This window comes from Elephantulus edwardii, unplaced genomic scaffold (assembly GCF_000299155.1).
Source record: "Elephantulus edwardii isolate Elephantulus edwardi_28Jun2011 unplaced genomic scaffold, EleEdw1.0 scaffold00043, whole genome shotgun sequence".
NCBI classification, from domain to species: domain Eukaryota; kingdom Metazoa; phylum Chordata; class Mammalia; order Macroscelidea; family Macroscelididae; genus Elephantulus; species Elephantulus edwardii.
In genome coordinates, this window is record NW_006399793.1 from 13,767,042 (window position 1) to 13,787,658 (window position 20,617).

The 20,617-nt window shown below is 38.9% G+C and overlaps 1 protein-coding gene across 2 annotated transcripts in view; it reads right to left on the reverse strand.

The window, feature by feature from the left end:
• The window catches only part of MCTP1 (multiple C2 domains, transmembrane 1), a 906,633-nt gene that overhangs the window by 135,357 nt on the left and 750,659 nt on the right, over positions 1-20,617 (reverse strand). For both annotated transcript variants that reach the window (XM_006885367.1, XM_006885366.1), the window contains one exon: positions 14,363-14,482. In XM_006885367.1, the coding sequence (XP_006885429.1) occupies positions 14,363-14,482 (120 nt within the window). The remainder of the gene's footprint in view (positions 1-14,362; positions 14,483-20,617) is intronic.

The window sequence follows — 20,617 nt, forward strand, 5'->3', positions numbered from 1 at the left end:
CTGATCCAGGCATAGTCTTTGCAATTACCTGCTCTGCATCGGAGAGATTGACAATGACTAGGGATGATAGAAGGAGAATTGATGCCTTTGAGCTGTGGTGTTAGAGAAAAGTATTGAATATACCAGGAACTGCTAGAACAAACAGGTTTTCCCAGTGATGGTGAGACCAGGCTTCTTCTTGGAGCAAGGATTCTGAAGCTTCATCTGACATACTTTGGACATGGTGCAAGGAGGGATCAGTCCTTGAAGAGGGATGTCATGCTTGGGAGGGTGGAAGGATAGCACAGGAGAAGAAGACTGTCGATGAAAGGATTGATTCAGTGATTAGGGTAATGGGAGTAGGTGTGTCCGAGACAATGAGATTGGTACAGTATAGAGCAGGGTTTAGGGCTGTTGTACATAGGGTCGCTATGAGTCACAGGCAGCTTGACAGCACACAACAACAATGCTAACATATTCACAGCAGTATAATTATGGACATTTAAAACCATGTCAATGCTATTCTGTACAAAAGCTCCAAGTAAAGAATAACAAAGGACCATGGAAAGTAACTATTTTTAATAAGATTTACAAAGCAATTATTTTTTTAAAAGTTGGTGACTTATTAATTAATTAATTATACTAAAAATTAGACTCTTTTTGGTATTAATTGCCCCTTTAATTCTTGTAAGACCCCCCACCAATGGAGGTATTATCTCCATTTTGTTGATGAGGAAACATAAGTTTAGCAGAATAAATAAATGAATATAACATATGGAGGGTGTGGATTTACTCTCAGCTTTTTCTTTTTTCAAAGTTTGAGACCTAAATCTCTTCTAAGTGAAGAAAGTGGTGGTGACATTTGCTTTAAAGATGTTTTTGCTTTTGTTCGTGTCATTAATTTGGGAATTTTATGTACAGGAACAGCTTTTTCTTACTTAAGTAGTGCTACTTGACAACAAAGTGTGGCTAATCTTGAGAAGAATGGGAATCCCAGAATAGCTGATTTTACTCAAGCAAAACCTATACTTGGACCAGGAAGCAGTGGTCAGAACAGAACAAAGAAACACTGCCTGGTTCAAAATCAGGAAGAGTGTGCATCAGGGCTGCATCCTGTCTCCAGCCCTTTTTAATCTGTATGCAGAACAACAGACCATGAGGCTGGTTTTCATAAGGAGGAATGTAGCATCAGAATTGGAGTAAGACTCATCAACAATTTGCATTATGCAGGTGATACACTGAAACTGAGGAGGACCTGATGCATCTTCTGTGGAAAGCCAAGGACTGTAGTCTTCCAATATGGATTGAAGCACAACATCAAGAAAACAAAGATTCTCACCACTAGACCAATTGGCAGCACCATGTTAGGTGGAGAGGAAATGGAGATTGCCAACGGTTTCAGCTTGCTTGGTTCCATAATCAACACTCTTGGAACCAGAAGCCAGGAAATCAAAAGATGAATTGCATTGGGAAGTCTGCTGTGAGGGACCTCTCCCGAGTGATGAAGTGTAAAGATGTCAGTCTAGGGGCTAAGGTGCCCCTCCCTAATCCAGGCCATGGTCTTCACAATTGGTTGTTATGCATCAGAACAATGAAAAAGAAAAATTAATAAGGATGGCAGAAGAAGAATCAATGCCGTTGAGTTGTGGTGCTGGAGAAGAGTACTGAACTGCCAAGAGAACAGACAGTTCTGTTCTGGAGAGGGTGAAACCAACATGCTCTCTGGAGGCAAGGATTTTGAAGTTCCGTCTGACATACTTTGGGCATATGGCAAGAAGGCACCTATCTTTGTTGAAGGACATCATAGAAGGGTGGAGGGACAACCCAGGAGAAGAAGACCCTAAATAAGATGGATTGACCCAGTGACTAGAGTTTAAGGGGCAGGTGTATGGAAGACAGTAAGATTGGCTCAGGATAGGACAGAGTTCAGAGCTATTGTGCATAGAGTCGCTATGAGTTGCAGGTGACTTGATAGCACCCAACAACAACAACAGTAACAACTTGACAGTCAATTTTTAAACAGCAAATGTGGTATCATTGCTTGTTGTAACAAGCAACAGAAAATGCCTTTGAACACATAGTTTAGTTTGGACACTGAGACATACTATTCCAGAACTACAAACAATATAGTAGAAAGTTTTTAAATAACATACTCTTGATAAATGTATCTCAAACCATACCAAAGAAACAACAAATACAAAACTCTAAGGGGACTCCTAATAATAGTTCTAATCTATAAACATTTTCCACAAGCAGATAAAGGCATATTATTTGGTTTCCACTTTTAGTTTTTAATTGAGGTCTTGTAATTTCTTGTCACCTTTCTACACCAAGGACAATAAGTCTCCACAAATATCGTACACAACTTTCTGCCAACACCACCCACCACCAGGGCATGATGATCAGGACTAGCAATACAAACAGTCACGGGGTCATGAGTCAGCCAGAAGACGCACATGGCGCCCTACTTCCTACCTCCTCACTATCATATTTAAAGAAGCTTGGCTACCTATTAAGAGGATAATGCCCAGCTAATGCAATAATTGGAAAAGAATAAATAGGGAATTTTCAGGAATAGGTAGAATAATCCTTCCAGCAATAGAAAAATGCTGTGGGTGTCCCTTTTCTTCTCTCCTAAGTCTCACTTCTCAAATGCAGAAATGAAAAAATTGTGAGGGCAGACTGCAAATACAGCAGAGATAATAATCCAGTTGGTTTACACTGAGTTGGGCACTTTGAATGGCCACCTAGATGGTGAATTCTTGGGATCCATGGTAGGTAGGCTCTGAGGGCAGTTTAATGAGTTAGTTTTTCACACCGTCAAGTTAATAGAGGTTCCAATAAGGAAAAGTCCAGCTGTTTATAGGGAAGAAATCTTCAGGTTTCTTTTGAGGTTGCTGAGCCAGTTCATTTGGTGGGGTTGGGAAAAGCTGAATATCAGGCTGTTAGATGCTGTTGAGTTAACTAGGCATCTGGGCAAAAAGACGAGGTAATGATGGACAAGGGCAAATGGTGATTAATTTTACAGAACATAATGCATGAGAATGATTGTGCGAAACTCAATATGAATGAGGAATACTGTGAAACACAGTGTATACAGAGTTTATAACCAAACAAATTTAAAAAAAATTAAATAAAATTAAGAAAAAGAAATAAAAAGAACAATAGATCTGAACCCTGTCCTATCCTGCACTATTGTCACAATCTCTGCTTGGCTAGAGCCCAATCTTATAGTCACTGTGCCAAATCATCTTGTTAAGAGTCTTCCTCTCTTTCTTTGACAATCCAGACTGATGTCTTTTTCCAAGCACTGGTCAACATGCCCAAAGTGTGTGAAATGAAGTTTGACCATTCTTGCCTGTAAGCGGTAACCTCATTGCACGTCCTTCAAGCCAAATAACTGTAAGAACAAAGAATATTTCTTTGCCTCATTATTCTTTAATAAGCATTTCTGGAGAACCTGAGAAAGTGGGAGGGATTTAGGAAGATGGTGAGATAAAGGGTAAAGTGAGTTGGAGTTAGGGCTCAAACATTAGGGTAACAGTAAGTATCTTCTGTGAAACTACCACGAACTTAGAATTTTAAGTTTTTCTTTGAAAGAAAGAAGTTTCCCTTCCAGTGAGAGAGTATCTTTAGTAAATTGACTTTTAAAAATAGAAGTGTTTTCCTTTACACCTTTCTTTCTATGAACTGACATGTCACGTTCAGGTAACACTTATCTTCTACCATTCCATTCTACAATTTCATCTTTCCAATTTTAAGTTTTGCTGAGCTTTGAGACTAGAGTAAAAGTATAGCCAATAACCCAAGAAGTATTAAAGGCAAACATGGTGTTACTGTGTGAAAGGGACAAACTAAAGGGTGAAACAAGAGCTATGGTTACAATTTATAGCATTTTGTCTCCTTTTCTCTACATATGTAGAGTGCACATCTATTTCCCCACCCCAGGACTATCTACATGCCTTTTTTGCTGCATACTCTGTATTTCATATCTCTATCATTGCAACTATTATATTCACATTTCCTCCACTAGACCACAAATTGAAAGGACCACTTCATAATCACTGCTTAGCATAAACATTTTAAACATCCATCATGCCTCTGTGTTTGAGATATCCTGCTCTGATCTATAATTTAGATACACAAATGGAAGGTGCAGTTGGATAATCACAGGCTGAGGAGGAAGATCCACAACTGAGTTATTACAACACAGTAATGGGACCTGGGAACCCAGAAGAACTAGCTCCTCTGAACTGTGTGTGGGGTGTGTGTGTGTGTGTGTGTGTGTGTGTGTGTGTAAAAAGGTGGACATGTGCTAATGGGTGAGAATGGCAAGTCAGGGGTGGCTCTCTAGAATAAGTGATAAATAGTGGTTACCCAGGAAGCTGTGTATAAAATGATAAAACTTCAATGGGTGGTATTAGTATTGGGAGATCTGATCACTTAGTGAATAAGAAGTTGTGTTGCCAACCCAAAGGCAGGCAGTTTGAATCTATCAGCGACTCTGTGGCAGAGAGATTAAAAACTTCCTCCTGTAAAATTCACAGCCTCTGAAAACCTGCTGGAGAGTCAGTTATGAGTCCATCCCAACTTGACAGGAGATACGTATAAAATTTCAGCAGGTAGCTCTGGTGGCCTAGTGGCAAGAAGCTGTGCTGCAATCCTGAAGGTGTGCTGTTCGAGACTACCAGCTGCTCTGTGGGTGAAGGACAGGAAATCTCCTCCCTGTGACTAACTGCCTGGGAAAACCCACCTATGATCAGCTGTGGGTCCTTTCTGACTCTGTGGCACACAACAACAACAACCATACTAATTACTAATTTTTCATAATGCATTTACTTTGAACCCAAAATTCTCCCTCTAGCATTTGCCGCAAAGATATTGTCAGACCTCATCTTAAAGATTTGTATAGGAATTTCTTTAGTTAAGTATTTGAAATGGCAAGAACATTTGAAGGAGATATTTCTATAAAACAGTTTAATTAAGAAAAGAAATATATGTTTATAGTGAAAATTTTACAGCCAGCCATTAAAAAAAAAATCACATGGTAGAATCCCGTAACAAGATGAAAGGTGGCTACAGAAAAAGGTAGGCCAGTTAATGCTGTGGGCAGTGTGATTCAAATTTGTAAAAACAAATATACAAGTCTAACAAACAAGAAAACAACATTTATATGTACAGTTATATAGGCAAAAGTTTAGAAGGGAGAGAAGAGAAAGAAAGAAAGAATGAACAGCATATTTGGTAAACTACAAGTAATTCAATCATGTTACAGCACAGGGAAGAATATGAAGCTGTGGCTAAGGTAGGGAATATTCATGAAGGATCCAATTAACAAAAATATTTATATTCATGAAAAAGCTGGTCAATGAATAAGGAAGCCAAAATTAAGAATAATGCATTTGAATGAGGAAGGTGGTGAAGGGTATAGTGGATGTACCATACTAAGAGAGGAATGAACATATCATTCTTGGAATAAGTATAGTACGTATGCTTGTCTTAAGTGAGCATGGTAAGGTTTTATCTTAGTGCAGACATGTTCTATGAAGGGGGAGCAATTCCCAGGAAAGGACATCTTCATGGTAAAGTAGAGGAGCAGTAAAAAAAGGGCAAGGTCCTCAATGAAATGAGATGACACAGTGACTGGAACAGTGAGCTCAAACATAACAAGGATGTGAGGGTGGTGTGGGAAAAGGCAGCTCTACATAGGGTCATCATGAGTTGGAAATGACTGGAAAGCATAAATCAGCAACGACTCATGATGAATTTTTTACGTCACCCTTTGTGGTTGGGGCAAGTATGACATGCAAAATAGCACAGTGATACAATCACAATGTTGCTTCAGAAATATATCTTGTGCTACCTACAAGGTGAGACTGAGTTAAGATTGTCAGATAAAATACTCGATCCTGTTGAATCGAGATTTCTGATAAACAACGATCACTTTTGAAAGGATAAGTATATTCTGACTTTGTGAAATTTTAATTTCATTTGGCATTTGTGTTTTTATTTGCTAAATCTGGCAACCCTAAATTAAGAATCCAGAGGGCCTCATGAGCTGAAATTTGAGCAAAATCTGGACAACATATGTATTAAAAATATTCACAAACTGAGACAGAGGGCATGATAGCAGTGTGAGAACTGGAAAAGAATGGAGAAAATGTGGAAATACTATTGACCATACTCATAGTCTATGAAGTTATCATCATCAATGTGCTGGGACATCAACTTAGAATATACAGGGCTATTTCACAAGCTTCTGGAAGCTAGAGTGTTATCCATTTCCTAAATAACATGCCTCTGGAAACTCTATGAATTTTGATAAATGCCGATAGTTGTAGAGGGGCTTCAAGCCTTTTGTTCATAGTGTCGCTATGAGTCATGCTCGACTTGAAGGCAATCAATAATAACAACAATAATCACAAAACAAAGCAGCTGGCAAAATACCCACTGTCACTGAGTCTATTTCTACTCGTAGTGGCCCTAAAAGCTAGAACAGAGTAGCCCTGTAGGTTTTCTATGGCTGTAAATCTTTATGGGAGCAGATGGCCTCCTCCTTCCTTGGAATAGCTGGTGAGTTTGAACTGTTAATCTTCTAGTTAATTTGTTATGTATCATTGAGTTGAAAGCAACCAATAGCTGACTCTCTGGTAGGTTTTTAGAAGCAATCACATTGGAGGAGAGAGACTGCTCATCCTCCCATGGAGCAGCTGGTGGATTTGAACAGTGTGCCTTTGGGATTATAGTGCAGCTTCTTGCCACTAGGCCACTTGAGCTCTAGTTAGTAGTAATCCTTAATGCACCATGCTATCATGGCTCCTAAGTAGTTAGTAGAAGCTTTGAATGAGGTTATAGGAAATGAAATTTACTGCTAATACATGGTGGGTGGTCTTTTTGTTGTTGTTGTTATTTTTTAAAAAAGCATTTCTTCATGTTACTGCTTGTGTTGGGAAAACGATGGTCTGATTCTTTTTCATGGTTCTCAGATTTGTGCAAGATGGTGACCTTCTGAAAATACTCAGCAAATTGCTGTTGAATAAGCACAAAGAAAAGAATGAGCATCCATTTTTAGATGTGTTTACAGGATTCATGACTCAGTGCTGCTTCTGTTAAAAGCAAATATGTGGTCTTTTTTGGTACTGAGATGCAAACCCAAGAGGCTTTGTGGGCTATGCTAAATGATAAAACTTTTATTGAAATAGAGGGGGAAACCCAACTTCTGCCTCACAGTGACCTTCCGTCAAGTTTCTTAGACTATACATCTTTGTTGTTGTTGTTGTTGTTGTGTACTGTTGAATCAGATCTGACTGGCCCAGGAGGAGGCTGCCCTTCCTTTTCCAGAAGAGCATCTGGTGGATTCAAAACATGCACCTTCAGGATTGCAGCACAGCTTTTTGCCACTAGCCACCAGAGCTCCATTATACATCTTTTTTTTTACTTTAGTTTTGATGACATGTTGCTTAACTTTTATTAATACTTTGTCACAACTGCTAGTATATTTATAATATGTTAGCTAATCAGAAAATAACACAAGTGTCAGGCACTGTGCTAGTTTCATGGGATGTACAGACAAATATTACCTTATAAGAGTTATAAAATGGGAAAATATTCATAAAAGTGCATCAAAATGTGCTAATGTTGAAAACAATTTATACCACATTTTCTAGTTCTGATGAGAGTCAAATCATTAGAAGAATTTGAAAAGGGAAAGTAACGTTCATTTCCTCTGAAAACGGATTTATCAAAGTTTTCATTTGGAAACAAATAGATGCTATACATCTTTCTCGAGGAGAATGACCATCTTTTCCTTCTGCAAATGGTGGGTCTGAATCAACTGATCTTTTCATTAGCAGTGTGATACCTTCAGGGTGATTTAATTGAAGGCATTTGACTGTGTGGATCATAACAAATTGTGGCTGACTCTGAGAAGAATGGGAATCCCAGAACACTTGATTGTTCTAATGCGAAACCTATGCTTGGACCAGGAGGCAGTCGTCAGAACAGAGCAAGAGAACACTGCATGGTTCAAAATTGGGAAGGGCGTACATCAGGGATGCATCCTATCTCCATACCTTTTCAACCTATATGCAGTACAGATTATCCGGGAGGCTGGGCTCTATGAGGAGAAATGTGGGGTCAAGATTGGGGGAGATTTATCACAATTTGTATTATGCAGATGACACAACCCAGCTTGCTGAAACTGAAGAGGACCTGAAGCACCTGCTTTAGAGGGTCAAGGATTGTAGCCTACAATATGGATTGAGGCTCAATGTCAAGAAGACAAAGATTCTCACCACTGGACCAATTGGCAGCATCAGGATGGAGGGTGAAGAGATTGAGATTGTATACAGCTTTAGTTTTCTTGGCTCCACAGTCAACGCTCTTGGCACCAGTAGCCAGGAAATTAAAAGGTGCATTGCCATGGGAAAGTCTGCTGTTAGGGACCTCTCCAAAGTACTGAAGAGCAATGGTGTCTCTCTGGAGACTAAGGTGCGTTTGATACAGGCCATGGTCGTCGCAATCACTTGTTATGCATCAGAGAGTTGGACAATGACCAAGGAGGATAGAAGGAGAATTGATGCCTTTGAGCTGTGGTGCTGGAGAAGAGTATTGAGAATACCATGGACTGCTAGGAAAACAAACAGATTTGTCCTGGAAAGGGTTAAACCGGGTGTCTCCTTGGAGGCAAGGATTCTGAGGCTCTGTCTAACATACTTTGGACATGTTGTGAGGAGAGAATGGTCCTTGGAGAAGGACATCATGCTTGGGAGGGTGGAGGGACAGCGCAGGAGGGGAAGGACCTCTATGAGGTGGATTGATTCAGTGACTGGGATAATCAGGATGGGAGTGTCAGTGACAGTGCAATTGGCACAGGACAGAGCAGAGTTTAGGGCTGTTGTATATAGGGTTGCTATGAGTCGCAGGCGACTCGACAGCACATAACAACAACATGGTTGTTGTTAGGTGCTGCTGAGTCCAGTATGACGCAGAGCGACACTAGGAACAATAGATATGAACTCTGTGCCTGTGCCATCCTCTCAATCTCCGACACACTCAGGCTTATTGCTGCAATCGTGGAGAGCCCTCCTTGGTTGAATTAGGCTTGGCTTGGCTCCTTAGACCCTATTAGGAATACTACTCTCTGTATTCAGTATTCCATTTATTCAAACACACTGCCTTGGACCTCCTTGGGGAGAGTATTAGCTGAAAAGAAAAACAACAACAACCCAAGAAATGAGTTTCATTTCCAGAAACTTATATCAAATAAGCACATTTTTCTTACTGTTCAATTAATAGTATTCTTGATAGGAAACCTATAATTCTTCAGGAAGATTTACTTTTAGGGATTAAGGGCAATTGGGCTAATAGGGACAGGTCTAATGAGAAAAGAGCAACATTTAGCACTATTTTAAAGGAAAACATAAAAACCAAGTGTTTTGCCATTTGCAGGAGCTAAGAAAACATTTCCATATTTACTAAGGTATTTTATATTTTAGCAAGACAGACTTTAGCTCAATTTGTGTCATAATCAGATTATGAGTCAGAATGATTTCATTGATCTCCACTATTCTTCAGACTTTTAATGCTTCCATTGATTGGATTACTGAGATTGTTATGTGGGAGGAATATCATGACAGTAAAAATGAATGTTCTTTTAAAGTGTAATTAAAAACCATAGCTTTTAGAATTTTCATATGTCAAAGAAAGCCGAAGACTCTCTCCATGAGTGTGAAAGAGTTTCAGCTTTGATTTACTTGACTTGTTCTTGAGTCCCTATGGTTTTGAAAAAATAAAGGAGATCCTGAGACAGAACTGGTCAGGTAACTTTCAGGAAGAAACTTGGGGATGTCCAGGTTGTCATGTAGGGTCTTGGGCAGCTAGAAAGTCATCCTTTGGGAGTGGCATGCCAGAAGAACATGCTCATGAGGAAGCAAATACTGTGGAAATAGCCTGAACATCAGAAGAGAGTAGTCTGGCTTTACATTCACTTTTACCATCAAACAAAGCTATGGATTAGTTCCAGTTTGATGGCAATGAGTTTTGACTACGCAGTAAGGAAGGCACCATAGTGGTGAAGTTAAAGTATCACCTTTTTAAATTCACCAGCCAGTTTAAGGAAGAATGAAGTAGCAGCCAGCTTCCACAAAGATTACAGCTAGGAAACCCTGTTTTATAAGGTAACTGGATTAGAATAAATCAGATAGCAGTAGATTCAGATCCCATGGGTGTGCGACAATCCCTGGTTTGCTTGGCCTGTCCCTTCTGTTTATTCTCTGAGCCTAAAATCCCTAGTCACAGGGCAGGGTTCCCACACCGTGCATGATCCATGAGGTGTGGATGAACATGAGACCATGCTGGCCACAGATGAATAGAGCAGAGATCACCTGACTTACACGTATGCAGACCATTGGCTAGGATGACACAACCAACTTCTGTCACAGAGAAGACTAGGTGCAACCATCATGTAATGAAAGTTAAGTAGTTTTTAAGCCCCCAGCAAAGATCACTTGCTGGCATCAGTTCTACAACTAACATTTCTGTCCACTGTTCTGTACTATAATCTGGATAGCTGGTACAGCCTAATAGGCAGTCAGTCCCAAGGAGTATTTTTCCACGTTTTGGAGAGACATTGCAAACAAAGAGAAGGATGATATGCCTGTTTTTTACATCTCCTTTACACTTGGGACATTTCTGAATGTGGCATAAATGAAATAAACTGTTTTCTTAGGAAAAGCCCAATGATTCTCAGGCTAGGAATGTTAATGTCTTGGTGCAGGTAGGGTGTTGGTAGATTTAGACTTCAGATTGATTCTTATAAACAAGTTGGACTGAGAAACAGCAGAGTAGAAGCCCCATTTCTAGCCACTCCTCTTTCTTGCGTGTACTCTCTGCACATCCACAGCTTTAGCTACGGATGGTTGTTTCACTCATTCCATCATTAGCAGGCTCAGCTCATTAAATGCAGCAAAAGTTGCTAGGCAAGGATTACATCTCATCTTTCTCATTAAGCTAGAACAGACACCACAGTGGGAGAAAGGCAGAAAACTCCAAGTCTGGTAATTTTAAGAATCTCCAAGAAAAGAACTGCTCCCCTTAACAAATGCACAATAAAATCCTTTTCAATTTTAGCATTAATCTTAACTCTCTACCAATGTGCTGGAAACCAGATTTTTAACGATGTAGGCATTTTCCCTTTTACAATGTTTATTGTTATTGTCTATCAGCTGCCTATGTCATAGAAATACTCTCCCTTATCTTTGCTATATAATTCTGAAGGTTGTTTTGAATTTTTTAATAGCTTCAATATTAGTTGAATTGACTCAGCTGAATATAGAGGTGATCTGGGGGGTTGGCAGAAAATTGTCATTCAAAAAGTAAAAGTTGTTTGTTTTGTTTTGTTTATTTGAGATCAGCCACTAGTATGATTCCACAGAGATTTCTGGAGTGTTGATACACCATGAAAGATTCTGCAGTGTTTTAGGGATACCAAGAAGACCCTTGGTCAAAATGCCATTCACTCTTCAGGGCTGCACAGTAGAATCACTTAGTCACAGCATGGTGATCTCCACGAGCACATTCCTTTATATAATATACGTATATTCTATAGATAGGAGGTCTCTAACCAGAAGAGTATAATCCAGGTTTCTTTTCAAAAGGACTAACCAGTTCAAATGCACAGCTGGGTATGACAGAAAACACATAATTAGACAAATTGGATTTAAGAGTTACGTAAGGTCTCAACTGAGCCAGTGAATAAGAAGCTGAATGAATCGTTGTGATTGCTGCTCTGGTGCCTGGAAGGAACAGAAATGGATATGTGTGTTTTGGGCAAATAAAAGGCAATTACTGGGAGTTATGGAGTGTAGTTGGCATTCCGGGAGAGTTAGACTGTAGAAAGCTTCACAGTGGGCTGTGCTGGGAAATAGAATGTTGTCCATGGCTACAAGGAGGATCTGTCAGAGCAGATGTGCCGAAAGCGAAGAGATTTGGTAAATACTATTTTGGATTTATACTGTAAATGAAAAAGGGAGGCAGTATCAAATTTACATAATATGCAACTTTTCAATCTAAAAAGTCTTAGAAGAGAATTTTAAGTACAATGGGATTTACTTTATATTACGATCTCCTCTCTAAATGTGTATATGTCTAACCAAGTACATGCTTGAGAAGATAAGAAGCAAAGTCTACAGGTTAATATATTTTTCACTAAAAATAGTCATACCCCAACAGCTGATACTAGATTATTTTTTTCCTTATTTGCAAATATTCTTATTTGCAAATTTGTCTCAAGGCAACTGAATGAAAAGTATTCACTCTGGTTAATCTCCCTTTAAAAATGAGACAAGAAAGCGATTGTCTGAGAGAGTCCCATTTTCTTAAAGAAAATGTCCTGTGTTAATTGACAAAAGTACCTATTAGTCCCCATGACACCAATGTTTATAGCATTTGACGCTTCTCTCTCAGTGTGCAATTTAAAAACATATCCATAAAATTCTTGTCATTAATAATAACATCTTGTTTATTGATGCTGCCTAACTACTAAAATCTCTATTAGAAATCTCTTGTTTGGCTGGATATGTTTTCCAAAAATGGATTTGAACACCTTTAATTTGTAAAGCACATGCTTTTCTGTGTAGGAAATAAAATAAAAAAATGAACAAAGAGTACCTTCTCTCACAATTATAGCCTCAGAAGGGAAGCAGAAGCACATATAAATAATTTAGAGAAATGAACTTGTGTTATTGGCAGCTATGCCATGTGCTTGGTGATTGTGTAACAGATTTTATTTTGATAATAAAAATACACTAAAGAAAATAAAGTTTTTTATGTTACAGGTATATTTTTTAAAACTCTTATAATGTTAATATAATATTATTAATACACAAAATTAAAACTGATAATCAGATAAATCTATTTCTTGCATCATTTGTGTATATAAGCAGTTGGAAAAAAGTACTGATTATTAATCAAATGATGAATATTAATTATGGATTTTAAAAAATCTAAGTAATCTGAAGAAGAAATATAATTGCAAAGTACATTTTCATGTTTGACAAATTCTTAAATTATTCTAAATTGCCAACCATCAGGTTATCAAATGTGTAAGTGTTTCACTTGGAGAAGTTCTCTCTGATTTCTTATACTGTATGGGAATGCTCCTGAAATTTTTGCTATGGGTGTGATTACTGACACAGTCCAATAGGAACAAAGGTTAAAAGGAGAAAACAAATGTGATTATAGTTTGGCTAGCTTCTGCTCTTAGTCTAAAATTAGTATATATGTAGGGAGAACGTTGTCTTACACATGGTGAAGAAACTTCCAAAGATGTGAGTACAGTACAACTTCATCTAGATTAAACAGAAGCTCTTCACCCTTGAGACAACTTCATCTAGATTAAATAGAAGCTCTTCACCCTTGAGACATTCTAAGGTAATGTGCCTTTTGTGAATGTTCATTGAATTAATATGCTTTATAAAACTTCCCAAGCCTGTATCCATCAGGTCCTCCTTCAATGATAGAACACAGAGAGAGGTTTCAATTAAATAGATGTCTTTGTAAGTAAATTGCTATGCATCTGAGGAGCTGGAAAATGACTAAGGATGACAGAAAAATCTATGCCTTTGAGTTGTGGTGCTGAAAAAGAATATTGAACATACACCAAGAGAACAAACAGATCTGTCCTGGACAGGGTAAAACCAGGTTGTTCCTTGAAGAGAAGAATGTTGAAACTCTGTCTTAGATCTCTAGATATCTTGTCAGAAGGGGCCAGTCCTTGAAGAAGGATATCATGCTTGGAAGGGCAGAAGGTCAGTGCAAGAGAGGAAGCTCCTGGATGAGATAGATGGACCCAGTGACTGTGGCAATGGAGTCCAGTGTGTCTGAGACAGAGAGATTGGCTCAGGATAGTGCAAGTTTCTGAGCCACTGTTCACAGGGTTGGTATGAGTCATAGTCGACTTGATGGCACATAACAACAAGAAGTAAGTAAATAAAAGTCTTCAGTGAAAAAAGAAGAATTTGTTTTATCTGTTCATTAATTATTTAGTGACTTACATCTAGATTCTGGGCTTCTTGAGCCATAAACACCAAGTAAGAATTAAAAAAATTAATTTGGAATAACATCTGTTTATGGTAAAATTTCATAGTGTTTTCTTGTGTACACTTCCTATATTAGTTCTGAACAAGGCAATAAAGTTAAAAACACATGAACAGTTTCTATTGTGTTAGGACCAGAATGGTAGCTTTGAATAGATAAAATTTTCCTCTAAGCTTGACTTTATAAACATACTTGCTGGTTTGTAAAACCAAATTCAATGTTGATCTTGTCAGAGGCACTAGGAATAAGAACAAAAATACATACAAGTCAGAAAGTAGAGACTTACTGTATCACGTTGCCTGTTATCTTTCCCTGATATTATCAAGAAGTAGTTCCATGTCAATAGTAACAACAAAACCAGTGGTATCATGTAGAGCTCAAAGTTCCAGACAACAAAGAGAAAGAGCTGGAGGAGAGAGAATAAAGAGAAAGAGATGAGTCAACTCTGAATTTCATTAAATGGATTCGCTTATATATACTACACTTCAAAAAATAAAAAACTAAATGTTTCAGAGTAGGAGGATTTATCTTGAAAACAAAGCCTTAAGAACTTGTTAGAGATTTTTCTGAAGGTATATATAATCTCTGGAAAGTCATTTTTAAGATTTTTACTTTATTTTTTAGAAAACAAAAATTTATAATATTATATCATTACTTAATATTGATATATATGATTATATTATTCAAGAGACAATTTTAATTTTTCTCCTCCTAAGAAATTATTGTTAGGTAAATGAAAAGAAAGTTTTTTACTATACTGCAGAAATAGCCTTAATGATAAAGAATGCATAATTATATCATATTAGGGATTAGAAAAATCCAACTTACTTGTGAATAATATAATAACCATAAAAGGCAAATTAAAATACCAAATCTACAGTAAACTGTTTCAAAGATACTATCTTATAAAAAATAGTTACAAAGAAATGAAAAAAAATATAAACATTCACCATTGTCTTAGAAATAAATCACCTACAAAAACATATAAAATAATGAGTAACTTTGTCAAGGATATTGTGAAGTGTCTTTTTCCATCCTTAAAAAAGACAAAACAAAACAAGGAGAATCAAGATGGTTGGAGGCACAGAAAACAGCAGCCGCAAGCTGTGCAGAAATGGGCCACCATGGCCCTCCACAGTCCTCAGATTATTGATAATTGGATATTTCAGCACTTGATTACTGGTCTTCAATATAGATCGAGGCTTAACATCAAGAGAACAAGGATTCCAAAAAAAAAGAATGAGTCCCATGGCTCACAGCCCCCCACTGCCAAGCCAACACTGCTGCAGCAGCTCTCCACGGGGCCTCCACAGCCAGACCCCAGGGATTCCCTCACCTGGGATGGAAGGTAGGTGCCAGGCCCCACAGCTGGTACAACAGAGCCTCCACACTGCCACAGAGTAAACTTATTCTAAAATAAATTCTCAGAACCAAGATGGCAGCGATAGGAGACACAGTGTGAGGAGCAGGAGGCCTAGGAAGCCACATTGAAAGAGGTCACACAACTTATCAACAGCCAAGCAGTCGACTGCCAGCCATCAATATGGACTGAAGCTCAACATCAAGAGGACAAAAATTCTTGAAAGAACATGGGTGAGTCCCACTCGCCCCTGCTACCCACCACTAAACCTGCACTGTCCACGACCCCATGAAACCACCGTGGCTGGAGCCCACAGGTCCCTTAGCCTAGACCAGGTGGTGGGTGCTGGGCCCCATGGCTGGTGTGAAAGAGCCCCTACATGGCCGGTGGCTGCAGATGCCAACAGCCGCAGCCCCCAGTACAGGAGGGGACAGCAGGTGGTGGGGGAGGGACGGCGATGGTGGCACCATGGAAGGTGACGGACTTGATACAGGAAAGCATCTCACGATCAGTGAAGAGTTCTTTGGACAGGTCAGAAAAGAAAAGATCATCAATATAATAGATTAATAAGGTGTCTGTAGCAGTGGGTTTGAGTGTGCCCTGGATTGTGGGGATGGTGTAGGATAGGGCAAGGACCAGATTTGTTGTTCACAGAATTGTGGTGAGCCATAGAGAGATCTCTGTGGGCCTAGCGGATGGAAAGCTATGCTACTAAACTAAAGGTCAGGGATTTTAAGCTGCAAACCCCAGGCCTGATTTTCATTGTTTCGGTCATACACTCTTCTAAGTAATATATCACTGCCCTGTCAATTGACTATATAGAGGTAACTCATTGTTGCTGTGAGGCTAAACACTGTGACACTGAAGTGACAAATGCAATAATGGTTACCCATGGTGGACAGTGTTTGATGGAGCTCTCAGATTAAAACAAACTTGGAAGCAGGAGTGGCCTTCAGACACTGTATGAATTTAGAGAAATGTAAGTTGCACAAGTTATGCATGTGTTTAGGTCTTTCATTCATAGGGTCACTATAAGTTGTCTATGACTCAATGACACTTAACAACAACAACAGAACTGAGATGGCAGACATCCTCAATACACCACATCTTTTGATTTCTTGGCTGAGCTGCCAAGAACTGTTTAGACCTAGGGAGGGTCTGTTTTCCACTCTTAAAGTCCCTTTCCCATTTGTAAAGGGGGAGGGTAGTGATGCCTACTTCGAATTACTGTCTGAACACTTGGTGGAGGGAGAGGGGCAATGGTGGTGGTGCCGGAACCAGGGGTGCTGTTCTTGGCCATGGCCTTCAGTGAGGCACAGGGTCCAGACCTTGGATGGGGGGCTTATATAGGGAGGTGTGCCATCCAGCCCCTGGGGTATGACTCCCTGCCTCTGGGGAGAGTTGTCTGCTCCCTGGGGTTTGCCATCTGGCCCTCGGAGTGTGCTGCCTGGCCCCCAGGGAGAGCTGTTGGGCCTTCGGGGTGTGCTGTCCAGCACCTGGGGAGAGCCCTTTGGCCCTCAAGGAGAGCCATTTAACCCTCAAGATATGCTGCCTGGAATCCTAGGTAGAGCTGTTTGGCCCTCGGGGTGTGCCACCTGCCCCCTGGGGAGAGCCTTCAGGTCACTGAGGAAAACTGCTTAGGGTGTACAAAGAATTTTATCTAAGCCACTTTCCTCCACTTCCTCAGCCAGTACACTTGTAAGTAACACTTCCAAAGCCCTTCTCTTTGGTACTCACAAGTTTGTGCTCTCTAAGTTTGTTCCTTTTCCTACAGATAACCTTAACACTGAGTTTTGCTCCAGATCTGAACCTTGAACCCAGTTCCAGAGACAAAAAGGAATTAAAACTGCCTGCTAAGGAAGTGAAAGAGGATGGAGCCTCAGGGCTCAGCCAGCCATAGCCACTGGACCCACCCTGGCAAACACTTCGCAGTGCAGAGGCACTAAATGTAAGGAAAATATCATCTAACTGAACAACCCAGGACCACCAGTAAGGTGTTAAAGTGGGCTCCCCTTCTCCCTTCATATCAATGCTCCTGTTCAGCATGAAGAAGCCAGAGAGTCTGCACCCCATTCCCAAGTTAGAAAACCACAAGTGAGTAAGACAATTTCTTTGTTAAAAAAAATTTTTTTTAATCACCATTGGACTATGCTCACCATTACCCTATCTCTTCTGGTCCCCACTGGATCTTTCTCATTTCCTTCTATCACCCCCAGCCCACCAAATTGTGCAGCCCTGTGATTTCATCCCTGCCCATCTTCACTCTTCTCTCCCATCCCTTACCCCTTTACATCCCTATACATGTTTTTCACAATAAATTTTTTTTTAAAAAACAACAAAATAAAACGAAACAAATCACCTACCTACTTTTCTAGATACATAAATGTTATTATATTGTAAGAAAGAATTCACCAAGGTTAGCATATGAAGAAATTCTAAGTCATCTACATTATATATCAACACACATTGAATATAAAATATGACTGCTGTACTCCCAATCGACACTCGTGATCTTGGACAAATAATTTTAATTCTTTAGTTCTGTGGCTCCTGCTATTAAATTGGAGTGTTACGTCAAATTATGGTTTAAGAGACAGATTCTAATACCAACTTAATGCTTACTAGTATAACTTGGCAATTTACATTCTTTCTCTGGTAACTTCCAACACTCACCTGTCAGTTTGTCATATTTTAGTGACATATGCTGCTATGAAGATATGAGCTATTAGTGGTATTTAAAATATCAACAGGGTCACCATAGCACCCAGGTTTCAGAGATACTTCAAAATTAAGATAGACTAAGAAGAAGGACCTGATGATCTCCTTGAGGGTGAGCATTAACATTACTGGCAAGTATATTCATTTTCTCCTGGACACAAGAGACTATTAGTCATTTGGTCCTAAAAGCCTTCTGAGGTCCCAACTCTTCTATTTCTTAGTTATTGAAATTGATGGAAAACCTTATAAGCAGTTCTTTACTTCACCTCTGCCTTGCATGTGGACTTCCAAGCTGTAAAACAACAACCCAGTGGTAGATAGAATTTTGTCCAGGACTTAAGAAAAATAAATTACATAGTTGAACCTCTACATCTTGTGGTTCCTAACTTTTATACTATAATAGACAAAGTGCTAGTCAATAGGCCTTTTCTTTTAAGAACTACCTTCCCTCTGTAACTTGATTTGTGCCACTATTAGAACCTCTACTTGGAATATTATTGCTTTTTAATTTTTGACACATGTACTTTTAACTTGTTAGTTAAATTTGTGTCTTCTAGGCTGCAACAGTTCCATGATGCATCTTCAAGGATATGAACATGTGTGGCTAAGCACAACTGATAACAGTATATCTAAATTCCAAAATCAATCTCTACAATAGTCTACGTGTTTCCTATTGCCAAAGGGGCCCTTTAGAGTAGTGAGAGAAGATCTTCACCCTGAAACCTACAGCGTCCCTTATCAGCAGGAAGTGGCTATGAGAATATGTCATCCCCTTTTCCTTATGAATCAGGGCGAAATCTCTCTTAGGGAGGAGTGATAGGGAATGGTAAAGGACACACTGACAAAGGAGATTGATCAGAACTGGTTTTGACAAGCACTGTGGCAATGGGACAATTAAAACAGACTTTCAAGGGGAAAAAAAAGAGAGGAATGAACTGGGGGAGGGGTAGAGAAAATAGTGCAACAATGAATGAATGGAAATCCAAAATCTCTGTAAGTGTTAATTAAAATTAATAAAATAAAATAAAAAAACAAAAAAATTAAAAAATAAAAATATTGGCCAATGAAAACTTATGAATTGCAGTGGAACACTGTTACAGTGTTAAAGGAGTCTGTCAGGTTGGAAGACACTGGGAGTGTGCTACCTCAAAGTCTTGTTGGTGTGGATAGAGTAAAACTTTTGGGACCTTCATTTGATGACAGAATGTGATTCAGAACAGGTGCAAAGTTTCATTAATAATTAGAATGTGAAATTTGCAAAGCATACATTTAGGAAAGGTGAATATAATGACAAATGAGAAGTAATACGTAAGCATAGATATCCAAGGCTTTCCTAAATTGGATTGTTACTGGCCATTTCGAATACAACATTTATGGTATACTATGCAAGAAATTACAAACTGGAGAAGAATGGAGTCCCATACATTGTCAAAAAGAACATTTCAAGATGTATCTATAAATATAAGCTGTAATTTATAGGATGGTATTTATAATCCTACAAGGAAGATCAATCAATACAGCTATTATTCAAATTTACCTACCAACTACTAATTCCGAAGATGGAGAAATGGAAGATTTTTAACTTCTGAATTTCAGTCTGGAATTGATAAACTGTGCACTCAAGATACAATTTTAACAACTAGTGATTAGAATATGAAGGAATGAAAGAAAGAAAAATTATCAATAGTTAAAAAATACAACCTTAGTGATAGAAATGACACTTGAAATTTCATTACAGAAATTTACAAGATCAATTAATTAGCCATTGAAAAGATTATTTCCAACCACTTAAACGGATGTGAATCTCATCATATGGAATACATAGGAGCCAAATCATCTCTATATACGAAAAAAGATGAAGAGAAAGCTCAGTATCATCAACCAGAAAAACAACCCAGGAGACAATTGTGGAACAGGGCATAAGTTGCCTTTGTGAAGTTCCCGTTGAAGCTGAAGGAAATGAAACAAGTCTGTGAGATCAAAGTGCAACCCTGAGAGTATCCTACCTGCATTTAGAGACAATCTCTATAATAGATTTGACACATGTTATTCTAATGACCGAAGACTAGATAAATTGGGCATTAAGGACATTATAAATAGAGAAAAAAACACTGCAAAGACAAGAAACACAGAAAACACAAAAATACTTATCAGAAGAGACACTGATGCATGTTTTTTGGACTTAGAATAGTTAAAATGATCAGAAAAATGATGAAATAAATGAGTGGATCAGAAGTTTCAAAGGGCAGCTTGGTAAGATGAAATGAAGTAATTGCGCAAAGACCTGAAGTTAGAAAAACCAAAAGGAAAGAACATACTTGTCATTTCCCAAGGTGAAAAATGTTGTTGTTATGTGCCTTCGAGTCTCTTGCAACTCATAGTGACCCTATGTACAACAGCCCTAAACTCTGCTCTGTCCTGTGCCAATTGCACTGTCTCCGACACACCCATCCCGATTACCCC